The sequence below is a fragment of the Netta rufina genome (genome assembly GCF_964035555.1).
Source record: "Netta rufina genome assembly, chromosome: 5".
In the NCBI taxonomy this organism is placed as follows: domain Eukaryota; kingdom Metazoa; phylum Chordata; class Aves; order Anseriformes; family Anatidae; genus Netta; species Netta rufina.
Genome location: NC_140128.1, coordinates 21,526,089 through 21,544,431, shown reverse-complemented (window position 1 = coordinate 21,544,431; position 18,343 = coordinate 21,526,089). Strand labels below are relative to the sequence as shown.

At 33.4% G+C, this 18,343-nt stretch overlaps 1 protein-coding gene across 3 annotated transcripts in view; it reads right to left on the bottom strand.

Moving 5' to 3' along the window:
• STRN3 (striatin 3) overlaps window positions 1-18,343 on the bottom strand; it is a 59,999-nt gene that overhangs the window by 6,771 nt on the left and 34,885 nt on the right. For 2 of the 3 annotated variants that reach the window (XM_084288072.1, XM_084288073.1), the window contains exons 8-11: window positions 12,083-12,223; window positions 6,700-6,833; window positions 470-645; window positions 290-337 (exon numbers count right to left, since the gene is read on the bottom strand). In XM_084288072.1, the coding sequence (XP_084144198.1) occupies window positions 290-337; window positions 470-645; window positions 6,700-6,833; window positions 12,083-12,223 (499 nt within the window). The remainder of the gene's footprint in view (window positions 1-289; window positions 338-469; window positions 646-6,699; window positions 6,834-12,082; window positions 12,224-18,343) is intronic. The other variant, XM_084288074.1, reaches the window with a different exon arrangement.

Below are 18,343 nucleotides of genomic sequence, written 5' to 3'. Positions count from 1 at the left end.
CATATTAAAAAAAAATACATTCCAAGACATACGCATTGCTCAGGCAATTTCATTGTCTTCTACAATGTCTTCTTCCCCTTGCAACTAACTACATTTGCTCCTTCCTGCCCTTTTTGGTTTATCATGGACTCTGCAAGTCATGAGACGGGCTCAGTATTAGCCTGGTTTTACAGAGCATAATTTTGTCTATCTGATGTAAAAATATAATACATTTGTAGCCTTTAAGGTGAAAAGTATTACGAATCCAGGAGATAACATTTATCAAACAGTAATTCTGTCAAACACTTACATGTGGGCCCTAAATGTGTAGATGGGTTCTACATCTAAAGAGGCACTCCTGAAAGAAGAAGAGAAGTAATTACATTAAATGAAATCTCTACTGAAAAACTTTGAAGATGTTTTAAGAGTTTAATCAGTTTCAAAGGCTTTTAAAACATGACTGATGCTTTATGAAAACCCATATACTTGCTTTTTGGCAGGAACTGTTTTCTGCAAATTCCAAAGTTTTAGAGTATGGTCCTCAGAGGCTGTAACCAGCACAGGCTCTACAGGATGAAAAGCTAATGCCCGCACTCCATCGAAATGACTGCGTAGCGTATACTTAGGGTTCCATGTCTTTCGGAAGGCATCTTTATTAGCTGGCAGCTTAAAAATGAAAAGGAGTAATTTTATGTGAGTTTAAAAATTTGTCTACTTGTGCTTTAGAAAAATATGCTATTTTTGATTCAGTTAATACATATTCAACCTTAAACATGCATTTATCTACCGATCCACCTAATATACATATACAAGTCCATCTCTGGCACGCAAAGTAGTCTGCATTTTTTTCCCCCCACTGTAACAGTTTTTGTTCCACGGTGGAAAAGAGTATAATGCTGAATATACAAACAAGCACCTCTGATTTTCAAAATTTGGTTGCAATCCTTTCATGCAATGATACCTTAATTCTTTTTCCCCGAAGAAAGATACTGGCTTCATTGCTTATAATGTTCTCCGTACTCAAGGAAGAGATTACAACTATCAAAAGCTCATTTATCACTTAAACAAAATAAAAATAAGCTTCAGGCCCCCAGTGAGTCATCTTCCTCAGATGAACAGCTTGACTGAGAACCCAACATAACTCTTGAATAATTCTGTGTGCTAAGTAAGGCACGTACAGATAAATAGTTAATTCAAATCTTAAAAAACGACATCATTTTAAACATGAAATTATATAAAAATATTATTTGAAAGTCTGTAGTATATTTGAAGGCTTTAAATATATTTGTGAGGCAATAATTTAGTTAACTATGTGAAACAATACATACAACTTTTATGTTTATATGTCATGAAAATACGCCCAAAATACACCTAAAACCAGGCTAAAAAATAGGCCAAACCAATTATAACTGCTTAGTATTAATCCTCAGTACCTTGGAAAAGTTACAGTCACTGGAAGAGGTTTTCCAGTAAGAAAACGTAATTTAGAGCTCTAAGTATAATTTATATTAACCAGAGAGTAGAGAAAACACACAAAAAACTACACCGCACTTATCCTAAACCTCCATTCAAGGAGAAACACACAAACTTCTCTCTTCCTCTTAAGTAATTATAAAGGGAGCTTAGAGAACTGACTTTAGTTAGATAACAAAAATTAGCAAATGAAAAATGAATGGAAACTAATTCTATGCTCTGCACTATGCACTATCTGTTCACCATGTATGTTTTTAAAGCAGTTTTCAATTGTAGGTCAGAATCTCTCAATAACACTAAGATGATATTAAAATCTCTCATATGTAATAAAATCTCAGTACCTTCCTTATACGTGGCAGGACTGAAAATAAGTGTCAGATCATAATGTAACATATACTAATAACTATTCTTGGACCAAATCTCCAGCCTGGACTAAATTTCCCACTACTCAAACAAAATCTGATTATATCCAATCAGAACAAATACTAAGACAATACAATTACTGTTCTGAGTTACAGATATGCAGGCATTTGCTTTTCCTATATACATATTTATATAGGCATACTTATTTATATACATATACATACATATTATATATATATATAACATAATATATATATAATTTATATATAATTTATATTTTATATATATATATATATATATATATATGTATGTATGTATGTATATGTATATAAAATGCAAATGATGCCAAATTCAGATCAAGAAACAAATCTGTTTTACTAGATGTGCAACCTGGACACTTTTTTTTTTTTAATACCATGTAACAAATACATTTCAAAACAAAGCTCATAACAAAGTATTTTGTTCTTAATCTTCCTTCTCCACTGCATACTGAATATCACAATATCTTTAATTGAAATTTAAGTTATTTAGAACTATACTGCATATTACATACAACCTTCATACAGAGAATCATTTTTTTTATTTCAGGGAACAGCATGGGATTCTGGAGTTCTGTATTAAACTTAATAGCTTTCAGTCAAAACAGCTTATTTACTCACCTAAGGCTAAAGTGGATGAGAAAGTGAAAAAAAAATATTTCTAGGAAACAGAGTTCCTTAGTACTCTTAATCCTCATTACATAAATACATTCATCTACCTGGCTAACTCATGCACTTGTAGAAAACTGGGGCTTACAGAAATTTAAGTATTTGTAATGTGTAATGGCTAACTTTATCATATTATAACCCAGATTAAAGAACAGACCTCAATTCTTTGAAGATCTGCACTCATAACACATTCATTTTTCTTACAGTTGTGATGAACAGCCATTCAATAAAAGCAGGACTGAGTACACTTGTCCTTATTTCACAAGGAAAATTCAAGTCCTTTGTTGCTGTTCTTAAAATGGCTATTGCAATGGTAACTTAGTTCTCAGAAGTGCAGAGGAGTCTGCTAAAATGCAAGGTACCAAATTTACAGAACTTCCTATATTAAATATGGCTTTAAAGCCTTAACGTTTTTAAAACAGATTTCAATATCAGGCTTGTTTTAGAAAATACCATGTACACCTTCTGAGAAATCTAGTTACATAAAGAGATGATTTGGGTTTAATTCCCGTTGTCCGCATTTCCAATGAACCTTGATATCCTTACTACAACCAAGAGAACAACTAACATCTTTAAAACAGATATCCTTGTAATCTCTAAGAAAAAAAAAAAAGCAGTAGTCTATTTCAAAAAAAAAAAAAAAAAAGAGCGTACCTCATGAAAACATAATCAAGGAACTTGGAAAAGATATTTGCTGATTACAAAGGATAAATGTGATCTATACAGTAGGGCTGGGCAAAATAGAACACTAATAATATGCGATACTGTATCAATGTTATAAGGTATTGCAAGACAAAAGCCCCTCTGAACAGAAAGGCATGGGAACACTGCCCCATAAAGTCTTATGTCCTACTATAAATGTCAGAAGTTAAAGAAAATCAAGAGAAGACAGACTGGAGCACCATTCATCTTTAAACACTCCTTCTCCCTTTTTTCCTAAACTTCATTGGACAGGACCAAGAGGGGTCAGCTTGATCCTAGTTCCTGGATCAGTAAGTAGCCACAGAGCAAATGCTTGGAATAGTAGGGTCTGCCAGAAACAATCCCATCATCCCAACCACCCCACAAACACACATACAAGAATTCTGTCTAGCCCAGGAGACACAAAACACTAAGAACAACAGCAACAACAAAACTTAACCACAATCTCCTGAAACTTAAGAGTACAATAGAAAATAACAACAACACACGTCAACCTTACCATACAAAAAAAAACACTAAACAGATTAGAGGAACAAATCAAATTGTAAATGCCTACTTCATAATAGTTATCCAACCTAAGCTAATAGGAATTGTTTTTGCCTTTACTTTGTTTGTATGGGAATACAAGGCAAACTCCTCATTCTGCTTTACAAACCACCAGGGAAACAAAACTGGGGAAAAAAAAGGCACAGGGAGGGAAGCTCTTCCCCATGGTCAACAGAACCCTTACAAAACAGCAAGGAGACTTGCATCCTTCTCTGACTATCACAATGAACTACTCACCTACAGCAATTACAAAAACAAGAAAATAATACTTTGTAACTGTAGTCAGTGTCTTTTAATCTTTTAATGTTATTTTTTCTTTAATATGTTGCAGCTTAGGAGATTTCCAAATCTGGGTGATAAATGAGGACTTCTGGATTTGCAACCAAAACTACCACCATCCTGTGCAGCTATAGAATCAGAATTATATGAGTTAATTGGAATATTTGATTTAATAACATCGCTTCCTCAGGGTACAAACAGCTGCATACAGTAAATATTACTAACTATGTATTGAAACACATGACTTCAGATGACTGTACTCTTACAGTACCTGCATCTTAAATGACTAGTCTTGTGAACAATTTGTGTACTAATAGATTCCCAAACGGGAAAAAAAATCAGCTACAGTTAAAGTTCTAGATATTTAAAATTTAATCCCCATCCTGCCCACATATTCTCTCCTTTTCAAAATATGACCCTCATCAAGGAGTGCTATACAAAAGCTAGTGGAGGCCTGCTGTGGTTTTTGGGAGGGTAGGGAGGTTGTCTTTTGTGTGCGTTTTGTTTTTTTCCCACTACAATGGTTCACACCTGAGTTATTTGAGGAGTATGGAACTATTGCTAGCAAAATGCAAGTGAAACTATGAAGGAATTTTTAACCTAAAAGAACATTGTGATGGGGAGTACCATTAGTCTCTTTAGATCCAAAGCAGAACAAAGATTGCCTTATTCTTAAATAAAAGTTTTATTAAAACTTCCCCATCTGTGTTATTCAATACTGCGAGTTTATCTTTTCTGACATAGGAGGAAGTCAGAAATCACCATGTGTTTTTCAGATACTCTTGTGGAAGTCCCTAAGAGCACTGTAGAGGAAGCAGAGAAAATGAATTAAAGTTACAGCCAATCACTTCTCATTCGTATTTGGTGAATGACCTAAATTGAAGGGGAAAAACTTATTCCTATCTTTTGTGCCCTATATCAGCCAGATAATCATGAATTAGATGATCTCCCCATATACCTCCCAAACCAAGCTGTAAATCAAGAACCTCTAATGAAAAGGTTTTGATGAAAAACTTTTGAAAATCCAACTACTCTGACATACCCATCACTAAAACGGGAACACCACAACAGAAAAACCACCAACAGAAACTAAGAAGTTCAATAGTTTCATCTGAAATTCTAAACTGCTTTATATTATCTCCCAAGCAAGTTAGTGTTCAATGAAGGATAATTTAGAAATTAATCAAAGTATTAAATGGAACACAATGTAAAAAAAACCCAAACTACTCAATTTCATAATCTCCAATGGAATTTGCTAAAGGTCAAAAACCTGCAGGTTAGGGTACTATTTTACCACCAGTTCTGGACATTTCAAATTTAAGCACCCTTAAAGCATGTTCAACAAAAAAGTTATCAAAACACCTTGTATTCTATATCCACTTATTCATAGATTTTATTGAAAATTTATAAAAAAGTATTTTCTACACATTGCACATGATCCTCATGCTGGTCTACAACATTTTACATCTGGAGATTTTGTTATGTAGAAAGCAAAATCCTGAGAAGAATAAGATGCAAAGAGCTGAAAATGATCTTTGATTTTAAGTTACCTTATTTCTCAGAAGTGTTATGTCATTGAAATGAAACAGACAAACTGAAGATTAATTTTTACTGGGAACAAGACAATATATGAAAATATGGGAATACTGCAAGTATTTTTAAAAAGTACTGTCATTCATTTTTATACAGTTCAATAACAGAAGGATAGATTATTAATGTTTTCATTTGTGATTGAGGAAATATAACTATGCAACACCCTACAATAAGGGAGAAACGTAGGTATTAATAGCTGTAATGAAGTACTACTGTTTCTACCTATTACAAATACAGAAGGACAACTATATTAAGTAAAAGCTGTGTAGTTTAAGTATTTTCATACCTTGTAAAAAGCTATAAAGAATTTATTTCTTCACGTTGCAGGTTCTAAGATTTTAATAAAAACCCTAGTAGTGTTTGCCAATACAAACACACTATCTAACTTGAAAAGGTATACATAGTTATAGAAACAAAGTAAGGTACCTTAACAAAACCAAAAAACCACAAGACACTTTACAGTACATTATGTAAGACTTACCTGAACATTGCCCCAATCAGACAAATTTACCAGCCAATTAAAACAACATTAATTCGAGAAAACTCTACTGGCAGTAGCTTAACGAATATGGTGAAAAGAATCTCAGAACTCTTACAATAATTATAAAAACATTCCCTAAAAGTTTACATCTGAAATATATTAACGATGTATATTCTATGCTGTTAACTGTATATAAACACAAAGAGGGGAGCAAAGACATTAAATATCAATATTTGTGTTTTATGCCATGCCTTTTCAACACTCCATTACAGTGCATCACTGCCACTTCTTTAGAACAAATTCATATTAAGAAGTCATTTTATGTCATAACACATCCCCCCAGTGAAAAAAAAAGGATAAAATTAAATAAGAAGAAAATAAACAAGTCATCTTACTTAACTTGGATTTCCCAAATTACTTAACACATTCACAAGATGCTCCCTCCTCCTCCCACAGAAGTTTTTGCTACTAAAAGCTCTGTTACCATCATCTCTTAATATTCAGGGTGGGGGCAAAGGGCAGCTATTATAGATTACATTAAACTGTATAAAGAATTTTAAATAAAATTGCACTTACATCATAACTATAGTCTGCATCATTTGTTACTGTCAAGTCTGCAAGGTCTCCAAGGCCCAGTACACTTAACAAAACATCATCAGAACCCATAATAAATGACTTGCCTCCTCCAGATGGAAATGTTATTGGCTCAGCTACAAAGAACAAAACAGTTTCTTTAAGTCTCAATGTAATAATTGAATCTTCGATGAAAAACTGCATTATTCATAACTTACAGGCAAAGCAGAGTTTAAAACTGAACTTGTATGCACTACATACTACATACCAAGTAAAAAGGAGCATGACAACACGCACACATGTGCAAACACACAATAAAAACAATTCGTAATCATTTCTGACATTTGATTTCAACTTACTTTACACAGACAAATTTCTGTATGTAAAAAGGTCACAAGAATGAAGTGGCTTGACTGACATCACTTTGCAAGATGAAAATTATGTCCCAGATCTCCAAATTATACTTCATTCACTATACCACGTTGTCTGCTTTCTACTCATCTGCAAATAAGTCTGTGTTTTATACTAGTCAGACCTCTCTACTTGCATGACTAATACTTGTATCTCAGAAGTTAAAAGCCTCCTTCAATATCTCTTATTTTAGCTTCCAGATAAAAAAAGAAAAAGGAGACATTTGTTATTCATGAACTCCATCTTTCTTAACAGGATTTTGGATGCTAGATGTTTAAAATACGCTCAACTGGTATTTACCTTCGTTAACTCTGCCTCCCCCAAATTAATTATTAACATTTCTGTTAATTACCATTTAAAATTGAATAAATACTAGTTATTTATAACCATTCCTTCTGAACTCACATCTGAATAATAAAATTTTAAACATTCACCCATATTCTTTACAATCTTCAACAATCCTGTATTACAACTTCTAGAATACTAACAAATACGAACTTACTGGTGAGGAACATTACTAAAGGCTTAAACACTGTTATACTTCAGCGTATTATTAAAAGCTTCTTTTAGTTATCAATATTCCTTGTTGCGCAAAAATTGGGACATTTGAAAGGTAAAACACTTAAGACCAACTTCAGCAAAGTATGAACTTCAGTTGTTTTTTTTTCCAAACATCTAAAAAAAACCAAAAACTAAATCTTATTTGACACCCTCAAAAATTAATACTCCCTGACTTTTAGATTTCACTGATTTGGAATACTGAGTTATAGTCTCACTATAATGACACTCCTCAGTTTGAATCCTCTCAGAAAAACCTTGAAGCTCACAGAAAAAGCTTCGAGCTGAAAAACATCCATAACTTTTTTTTTTTTATTATAGAAAGTTCCAAACAAGAGGACTAATAATCAACATATTCCTTTTTTGAACATACATCTTTATTATACTACACTGCCACTACGTGAATGGTAACCACAGCAACTGAAGGAAAGTGACTAAATTACAGGTGCCTGATATCATTGCTAGGGCAATCAGAGGTGTGCAAACAGGAGCCAGCACAGTCAGATCAGTAAATAAGCTTCAGTATAGACAAAAACAGCACTTCAAGAGTAAAACAGACTAATACTTGGAAACTACTACACTATTAAAAACACAACCTTATTAGCACAGACAACACAAAGTGTACAATTGCATAAAAAGAGCAAACAGTATTCTGACTGTGCACAATTGTCTCTTCTCAAAAGATTCTCAACCCACGCAAAGGTCTTGACTCAGATTACATTAAATTCACATCCCAAATAGCTCCTCTATAAGCTTTTAATTTTTGTTAGTATTTTACTAGAAAGCTCCATTTGACAGTCTGTTCCAAACCACACACATTTTAAAAGAAATCATATTCCTACAAAATTCCAAATTATTTTCCATGGTTCCACCTAGTGTTTTATTATGGATTCTTTTTTTTGTCCTTATTGTTCACTTATCCATGCTTCCTAGATGAGATCAGAATTTTTAAACGGTGTTTTACTAAAAGTGTCTGAGCTGACAGGGAGATAAAATATTTTTAAATGAAGCAAGAAATAAAATAACATAACAAACATTGCTTGAGTTAATTTAAACTATGAAATCCTCAAATGAATAATATTCGTCCTCCATTAGACACTCTTAGACACTAAGATATTCCTGGTTCTTCTCTGACAGAAAAAAGAAGTGTGAGGGGAAAAAAGGGATCCCAATACTTTATCTGGAATTTCCAAAACTGGCTCACTTCCATCTTGACAAGGTCCCAGCCTCATAAATACAACTACACATTTACAAGTCAAATCTCCAAAGTCTGTACAGTAACAGAAACAAAGCTGCTGATCAGTGGGAAAAGGAAACAGGACACTCACTTGACACCTGAGGAAAATTTCCATCCCTGTTGTGATGCAGTGAGTCTTATTTGATCTTCACAACAAGTCCACATCATTTAAACTAATTCCCAAACCTGTCATACTTTGTCAGATTAATGCTGTCTGTGCTTAGCAGATCAACTTGCATGAAAAGATGCTTTACACTAAAAGTGAAGCACTATCATAGAAAATAATACTACAATAAGAGTCTATGAATAAATCAAACTTCTTTTGCATTAGAGGTGAACATCCCTTTATTTAAAACTTCAAAATTAATGGTATCCGAAATTCAGAAGTGGTTTTTTTTTTTTCAATGTTGAATCTGCCAACACTTATAATATATAGTTAATCTTAACTATATTAAAAAATATTTGTGGAAGTGAGTTAAGACAGTCAAAAAAGGTTAAAAATATTTCAAGCTGTGTGTTTTTTTTTGTCTGTTTGTTTGTTTTTAAGTATACAGCAGAGAAGTAATACAATAGAAGATGCGTGAAGTTATAGCTATTAAAAATAAAGATTCACGCCTGGGCATACCAAAAATGATACATCAATAAATATATGCAAATGACAAAGTTAAATTATGTATCAAATGCTTTTTATTAAAAATCAGAACATTTTTCTTAGTACCATAATACGTATGTTTAACTGAGTTTGCAACCAATAAATACCAAATAAAAACGATAGTTTTGCATAAAAAGAAACTTGTACTACATGAAAAGACACAATGATTCAGTATTTGCTTCTCCTTCTAATCCTGAAGGTACCGACATCATATATAATTAAGTCAAATTCAACTAGTAGTATTTGTACAGAAGTGAACTGCTTTAATCAAGTATCTCTGTACACATTATGTTGTTGTCTACTACAAAACCTGGACATCTGATCTTGTTTTCCAGAAAGTTAACACCTACTACAGTGAAAGTTGCAGTAAGTACCAAGCAATAAGCCGTTACTACCGTTTTTTTTTTTTTTTTTTTTTTTTTTTGACAGAAAACAACCCCACAATCTATGGATGATCAAGAAGAAAAAGAATCCATGAAAATAATAATTTGCTATACAACATATTGGATGAAGTAACATGCTGCAGTTCATTCTGTTTTTCTGAAGATCTTGCAATATGGCAAAATGAAAACCCAAATTTCTTACAGCTGAAAATATAAAATTTAATTATAGCAAAAGAATTTTCTCATCATATTTAATCAGACACTTGAGTAAAAAAAATAAATAAGTTAATTAACTTTTAGAAAAGTAGAAGATCTTCCTAGCCAATTAGTTCTAACAGAATCACGCTTTCTTCCCTGGCCCCCTAACCCTCACCAGGAAAAGAAGTAACAAGTGAGTTTAAACACTTCCATCTATACATGAAAATACAGTTACCAACCACTCAATAATTAACAGAACTGGAACACTTAGAGTGTAGCATAAACCTTAAGAACATAAGAACCATAAGAAACCATAAGAACATCACAGCTTGGTAATTTTCATTAGGCTACTGTGCCCCAGAAGACACATGATTGATGCGTAAAGCTGTCTGAAAAAAACCTTAACTTTTAAAACATAGCAGAATAAAAAAACTGAGGAATACCAGCACCTTATGATCATGAACTACTTAGTCCTTGTTAAAAAAAAGACAGACCTAGAAAGACCAAACAGTAAAATTTCCACTCTACTACTCCACTTTGAAAGGTATGCAGAAACCACACGTAACAGATACAATAATTAAGATACTTCTGCTACTGCTCTTAAATAGATGAGAGTTACATAGCTTGCCCTTAATGCGTTCCTCTGCACGTGTATGGCCTACAGACTGAGGGACCTGTAACTGCAGGGTCAACCTTCACAGAGCCAGAAGACTACTTAAAATGCCTAGTCCAAAGCATCACATTAAAGCACATAGTACCGAGAAGCCTGGTATCTCTCCACTATCTATCACACCACCTTTATAATGATACTCCAAGATACATGCACATATGTATTAGCAAGGTAAAATTTCACCAGTAGTAGGGTGTTTTTTGTTTGTTTGTTTGTTTGTTTTTTATTTCCTCCACCAACTGCATTCTACAGGTGAGTTTGATACTGGTGCATGTTTAAACTGTAAATGTAAACAAAGCAAAAAAGGCAATAAAAAGAAAGCTGAAAGACAAACACTTAGTAGTTTGAAAGAACATCTGAAAATCTCCCTGAAAATTTTCAATTTTTATGCTTGTCTGGGGACAGGAATTTGAGGTGGAGCGGGTGGGATGACAGCAGGGACTATGGAAGAACAGAAGAACCAATAAACAGCATCAGTAAAATGCAAATTGTTTTGACTTGTAGGATAAATGATACCACACCAGGATTTATGAGTCAAAGATAATCCTAAAAGAGAGAAATTTCCATTTGGTGGACTATTTTGATTATTTTTTTCAGTAGAAGACAGGTAATTTACACCACATTATTCTCATCTTGAAGTTACTACAATGAAATCTACTGCTTTAGAACTAAAACCTTAAAACTGAAACTGGCAAAAAGCTGAATAACAAGATCTTGGGCTATTTAGGTTATCATTTGCCACTGACTTCCATTGCTTATGGTAATCCCAACATGGGAACTAATATTTTGTAAAGAAATGCCTAAGTATACAAAGATGCTACGTAAAATAGGACAAGATAATTTAAAAATAGTAAACAAACATTAACCTTGAAGAAAAAGAGACAAGTTAGTCTCAAAGCTTAAATAACCACTTTTAAATTTCACTTTAAAATGCAAACTGTGTATCAAGTTTTAATACTCACCTTTTCCCCCAACCAATCAATAACACCCTATTTGTACAAGGTTTTGCTAACATTGGGTCTGCAAACAGGGATTTAATAGGCTCAGAACACACGTCTGTACATAAAGTTGTTTGAAAATACTTATAAAAAAGGTCAGTTACAATAAGCCACTGGGATTCAAGCTGTAGTCTTGTAAAACCATTTGGGAAGAACTGCAAATAATAATGATGTGGCAATCTGCAACTCCGTTAAGCTTTATAGAGGGGACATATGTTACAGTGTGTGCTTTCTAGAAGAAATCCCCTGGAATATAATAAGTAGCTGAATTTTTTGTACCTTCCTCTGCTCTTGCACCTTCATGATCAGTCATTCTAGAAGAGGGTGACCTAGATTGATTAATGATTCCTGAAGGGATGTGGGGTATCTCATCATCGCCAAGATCTGCTATCATGTCGTGAAGTTTTGTCCTGTTGACTCCTGTAAATTAACGTCAGCAGCAAAAATTCATTTGATTGCTACCGCTTGACTTGACAGAAGTCTAAAAATCTATTAAACTAAGTAAACAAGAACAACTACTAATGGGACCTCATTCAAATAAACACAATGCTTTTTTTTTTCCTCCTTTGTATATTAATAAAATTGATCTTTTTGAAATCAAGAGGAATAAATGCGTTAAATCTAAAACTGCATGCAAACAGTTCGAATTCACCAAATCAAAGAATAACCGCTTTGTGTTCTGCAGATCTATTTTATAATTTCCTGTAGGAGAGAAAAAACCTCAATCTTACATCCCTCGTGAGAAGCCAAACATCAAAAGAACATAATTACTAAACAAAATACATGAATTAAACATTTGCTTATAGTATTACAGAACTTTAACTGTACTAAACAATTTAACATTGAAACACAGTGCAAATAAAAAATAAGCTCACAAATGAGGGAAAAAATACAGATAAATCATAATGGGGGTGCAACAAACAATTAACTTTCCCTGCTTTTGAATGGTGTTCAAGTTATATAAAATGTTTATTAAATACAAGGCTAAGCATGCTTCCACCACTATATGAAACTGCAGATACATACCACATCTATTATATAAGCATGCTACAAGAAATAAAATATAATGAATTATGTACATTAAATTCATGATGTAGGTACTAGCTAGCAATAGTATGTTATAATTAAAAAAGCTTTTTAATTAAGTTCATTTCTGCTTTCAACTTAGAGCTTTCTTGTTAAAAAGAAGTCTATCACTGAAATTTCACATAATGGTTGAAGACTCTTTTTAAAGAAAACAAATCTGCAATGATATAAGACAACCTTATAAGACAACCATATTTTAATTAATAAGGAAGTCCTTACAGGTATTGCTGGCAGTTATATTGCAAAACATTTTAAACAAAAATAAAGACAGCATACCTACACTGACCCCTCAAAAAAACTGCTATCAAGCATATTTTTCTTCTAAGCTCACTATAGTGTAAATATTGACTACATTTAAAAGGGTGTATTAATACTTGAATAACTTTCTAATATATCAATTTTTGGTCACGTAAGCTTTAGGAAGCAATTTATTACACTCTGAGTTGATGAGCCTCTTAAAAAATATAAACCAAACAGAGCCTCCATTTTATAAAGTAGCAAAAGGTAACCACTACAACAAAAGATCACTTATCCAAAGCAGAACTGTATGTTGAAAAACTCAAACTCTAAAACACTCCTTGAAATAGTACTTGATCATTTCAGTTGTTTAGATATCTCTTGGACAAAAATGCTTAAAATTTGTGTCATCAAAAATAAGCATCCATCAATAACTGAATACTTTGTAGATAATGCACAGAAGGATCACAGTGAAAAATACTTCTGCAAGTGGAATCACGGCAAAAACATTCCATGCATAGGCCAAGAAGGATGTTACATAACTATTCATATTAATAGTTATAAAACACACTCATTTTGCCAAACAAACTAGAACTCATACTTTTTTGTACTTTTGTTGTTTTTCTTACTTTGTTTCATGGAACATATAGTATTTCCATTAAGTCTATGAAAGCTGCTACCCAGAAGTTGTTTGAGAACAAAGATGGCTTCCAAAAGTTTCCCTTATGCAACAGAACATATTTCTTGAATGGGGAAGTTTCATTTCGCTCCCATATATTAGTGAGTCTAGAAACCTACCATCTCAGGTAATGAAATATTGGAAGTTTTCTTTCCTGGTTATAACGTTTATGTAGAATTATTTCAAATAAATCCAGAATTAAAGCAATATTATTCCCTTAAGAACAAGAGATGAATAAAGCTAGGATTAATACAAAGAGACCTGCTTGAAGAGATGGTGAAAGCTAATAAAGTTTCTTGCAAAAATAATTACTAGCAGGAACACGCAACATTCCTCTAAATGCACGAACAGAAAAGATTTCATTGCAGTTAGATATGAAACCACAAGAAGCAGCTATCAGGAGGGTGGGGGGCACCAAGTATATGTCACAGTCATTGGTCTTACCGTATCACAGACATTGATGTCCTGAAAATAACATCTTTCATTATACAACTGAAATGACCTTCCATTTTTTGCTGGCGCACAGCTACACTGCATTTTAAATCTTGATTGTGTTACTGTCCTTTTGTGTACTTCAGCTTACAGAGTTTGATGATCTATTCTATCATATCATCTAATCACTTCTTGTAGACATCAGCAGACTGAGAAGAACTGTATTTGCCCTGAAGAGCACTGATCTAAAAAGATTGCTCTGACCAAGAAGGTGAAGGAAGTCCCTCCTCACTAGTATGAAGAATATCTCCTATGCATCAACACTTTTTTCCAATAGCCACTAAACTGACGTGGTTAAGATCTCATTTCAAATGTGTACAAGTTAATTGCAGTCAGCAGGTGAGATGTTTATAAAAGACATACTTAAATCTCTCAGCGTTCTTAAAGGTCTCAACTGTACAGACTGCAGAGCTTGCTTTTGTGTCTTTTCTATTCCAGTTGCTTGTCGGACAGCAAGCTTACAACTTGGTGATCATCAGCTGATACACTTGATATTATAGAGCAATCACTAAGTTGCATGATAAAAAGTTATAACTGGTACCCTGAACTGTCTACGTGGATATACTCTTGGCTCTCCAGAAGAAAACACACTTGTCTTCATGTTGATAAACCCAAACTATTCAGGGAAAAATGCCAAAAAATAACTTAGGAGATTTTATTCAAATCCAAACTGAAGGCACCTTTGTAAGTGCTCTCACCCAGAACATAAGGGCATGAGAAGATAGCCTCAAAGCGTGCTCAGAGAGAACTAACTAGCAGTAGTCCTGTTCACTCTGCTAACCACTATCTTGAGCCAGCCAGTCATTTAGTATGTCATTACTTAGGGGATTGTCAACCTTGACTTAGGTGTTCTTCAGCAAGTTAAGTCACTTCTTGTCCTCAGGCATTCACTTCAGAACGGCCCTCAATCCATCACACAATGAAGAGAGAAAGGAGCAGCTGCCATTCAAAACTGCTACTCTGTATTTCATGCTAAAAAACTTCAATGCTCATGACTGGGAGACCACCACTGAAGACTACAGATTTCTGCTTTCTATTAAGTGTGCCTGCATACGGTTGTTAAAGTGTTCTAGATGTTACAAAGATCTTTAAGGATTAGTATGTGCTGACTCCCCATAAGCACCTATGTTCCATGCACTAAATGGCTATGTTCTAGTCTTCAGGATGAAAGACAACAATCAGTAAACAAACCTGCTAAGAACAAATGCAGAACACCTAGAATCTCCTTCAGAGATCAAAAAAGGCAATCAAATATTCAGCACAAAAAAGCTGTGGTCTGACATGTCAAACAGATTAGTTCCAAGATGTTACAGTCTGAAGCTAACAGTGATCCTTCTGCATCAACCTCTGATGCAGTCAAGATGATTAAATCCAAATCATTCCATTAATACAGAACAATTAGGCTGAGGCACAAGAAGAGAGAACTGTCAAGGACCAGGAAAAGAAACAAATAAAACCAGTAAAAGGACCTCCATTTGAAGTGATCTAAACATACCATTAAAGATTGGAAAACTATTTTTCTAACTGCTAAGAGCACACTAGTCTTATCTAATTGTATCAAATTGGACATGCACCATTTCCACAATCATGTTGGGAATATTTGAGAAATGATATCTAAAAAGGAGTTAACACCTGATTTGCCTGCAAAAAAATATTTTATCCAACTTGAGCAAAAAAAGTTTAATACCTTAAATTCAGCATAATAGTGTAAAAAGTAAGACTGTAAGAAAATGCTTTTAAAGAAATCAAACCTAATTATAATAGATGAATAAGGAGTTAAGTCTAGAATATACTGTGTGTCTTTAAAAAAATTCCACAGCCTCAATAGCTAGATTTTGTTATTTTACTGATTATATTACAAAGGTAATGTAACTAAAGCTTTTTTTTTTTTTAATTCCTTTCATATGAAAGTAGTAATTCCATGTAATACTTTGACTACTCTGACAGATAACAAAAACAAAAAAAGAAAAAGAGCAGGAATGAAGTTATGAAGACGTGTGTGTCAGCAGTAGATGACCTAAATCATGGTGTTCCACCCAGAAGAAAGCATACGAATGCAAACTACAGAAGTATCAAAATAGATCAATCAGCTTCTGTTCCCTTATCAACCTCCACAAATAGAATGAAAGTTATCGTATACCTGGGCCAGGGCCACATAGATCCTGTCATGAATTAAGCAGTCTAAATGCATATTATGGGATAGTTACCAGATGCTGGTCCAGTAAAATCCATTAGAATGTCTGCCCTCAAAACACTGCAAGGCAACATGTCCCACCCTAAACACCTGCTTTTATTGTGTATGGAAGTTATTCTGTTCTATTACCTCAGTAATTTAAAGGTCAATTTTAAATTAGAAATTACTATAAGAATCCCACAAACCAACCTGTAAGACTACTAATATAAGCTCACAGATTCCCAAAATAAAATTAAAATAAAAAACTATAAAAAAAAAACACTAAACTAAACTAAACCACAACCAAGACATTAAACAGTGATTTGTATCACCTCACAGCACTGTGACGCATAGTTGTCTCCTAATTATTTCCCTTATGCAAACATATCCAAGTTTCAAAATGACTTTAGATGAAGAAAATACTTCTCTTAAGTTTTGACAGAGGAGCACACATTGTCTAAAGACAATACAAATCAAATAATAACCGATGACAACCATGTCATAATTCATGGTGCAAAATTTCGTGTGTTACTCTTTCTAGCAACTGCAGGAAAGCAGAATGAAAGAAACATGTTAACCTTTTCAGTTTTGCAATTGAACACTTCAGATGGAATAACTACTACTTAATCTAAGTGATTGTCTAACAACTTAATCAGCACTCTTGACCACTAAAACATCATTTTTTCTAGTGGGTGAGGATAATGCTCCTCTTCTAGAAGCTGTAAGAGTGCTACAAATTGGGAAAATAAAACGAATGTGAAAATTCTTAATTGCATAGCAGCCAAGAAAGTAACAAGTGCAGGAAAGAAACTTTTTATACAAGCCCAAATAATATCTACAAAACAAATAGGGAGACCTGGACATGGCTTTTTGTTCTATTTATACTCCTACAGCAACACTACTTGTCACTGTTTTAGAACTGCTCACCTTGCAGAAGCTAGAAAATGCTACCTGGTATGGTGGGTATGAAGAGGATAGAATCCAAAGCATAGTTTTGAGAACTTTCACTATGAGATGATCCCAAAGAAACAAACATTTTAAGAGACATAAAAAAAATCCCCTAAATACTTTCCTGCCCATAAATCAAAACATTTGCTGCTATTATGCAGCCACTGCATGACATAGTCTAAAATGTGGAATTTACATTCCAACAGTCTAACAGGATAAGTTAATGAATAAAAATTCAAATAAAAGGTACATTTTAATATTAATAGGGTTCTAACCTTACAAAATATTTCATGTGAACTCGATTGTTCACTTGAATGCTTATTTACATGTTAAATGAGCATTATCATCCAGATTACTAACATATATTCTAAAAATCAAACCAAAGACTGAATAAAACTATCTTTATACTACAGCAAAAAAATATTTATGTGCACCCACCTGTATGCATGCATGAGAGTCATGCAAAACTGCTGAAAAACAACATGCACCAACTGAATTTTGTTAGAACTTAAAGTAATCTCAAATCTTAACAAATTAGAGAATTCTTTATGAAGTGTTATATTTTAATTACCACCTGATTTAGTTAGTACATATTCATGTAATTTTTATTTTTTTTTCTTCAAATACAGGCTTCATTTTTTCTTTTAACTAAATATAGCTAGAAACTGTAATAATATACTTCCAAAATAAGAAACCTGCTAGCAAGGGAGCCTATCTACGCTAATTTAATAACATTTTGCCCACTAATAACACTTTTGAGCTGATGGTAAAAGTTAAAAATGATTTTTAATATGTAGTTAATGTTGGAAGTCTAGTTTAACATAGTTCAAAAAGGACAGCCAGTCTGAAAACTCTTAAAGAGTAAAGAAGCATTAACTAAAACGTGTCAACTGCACAGAACAGTGAAGGACACCATAAAATAAAG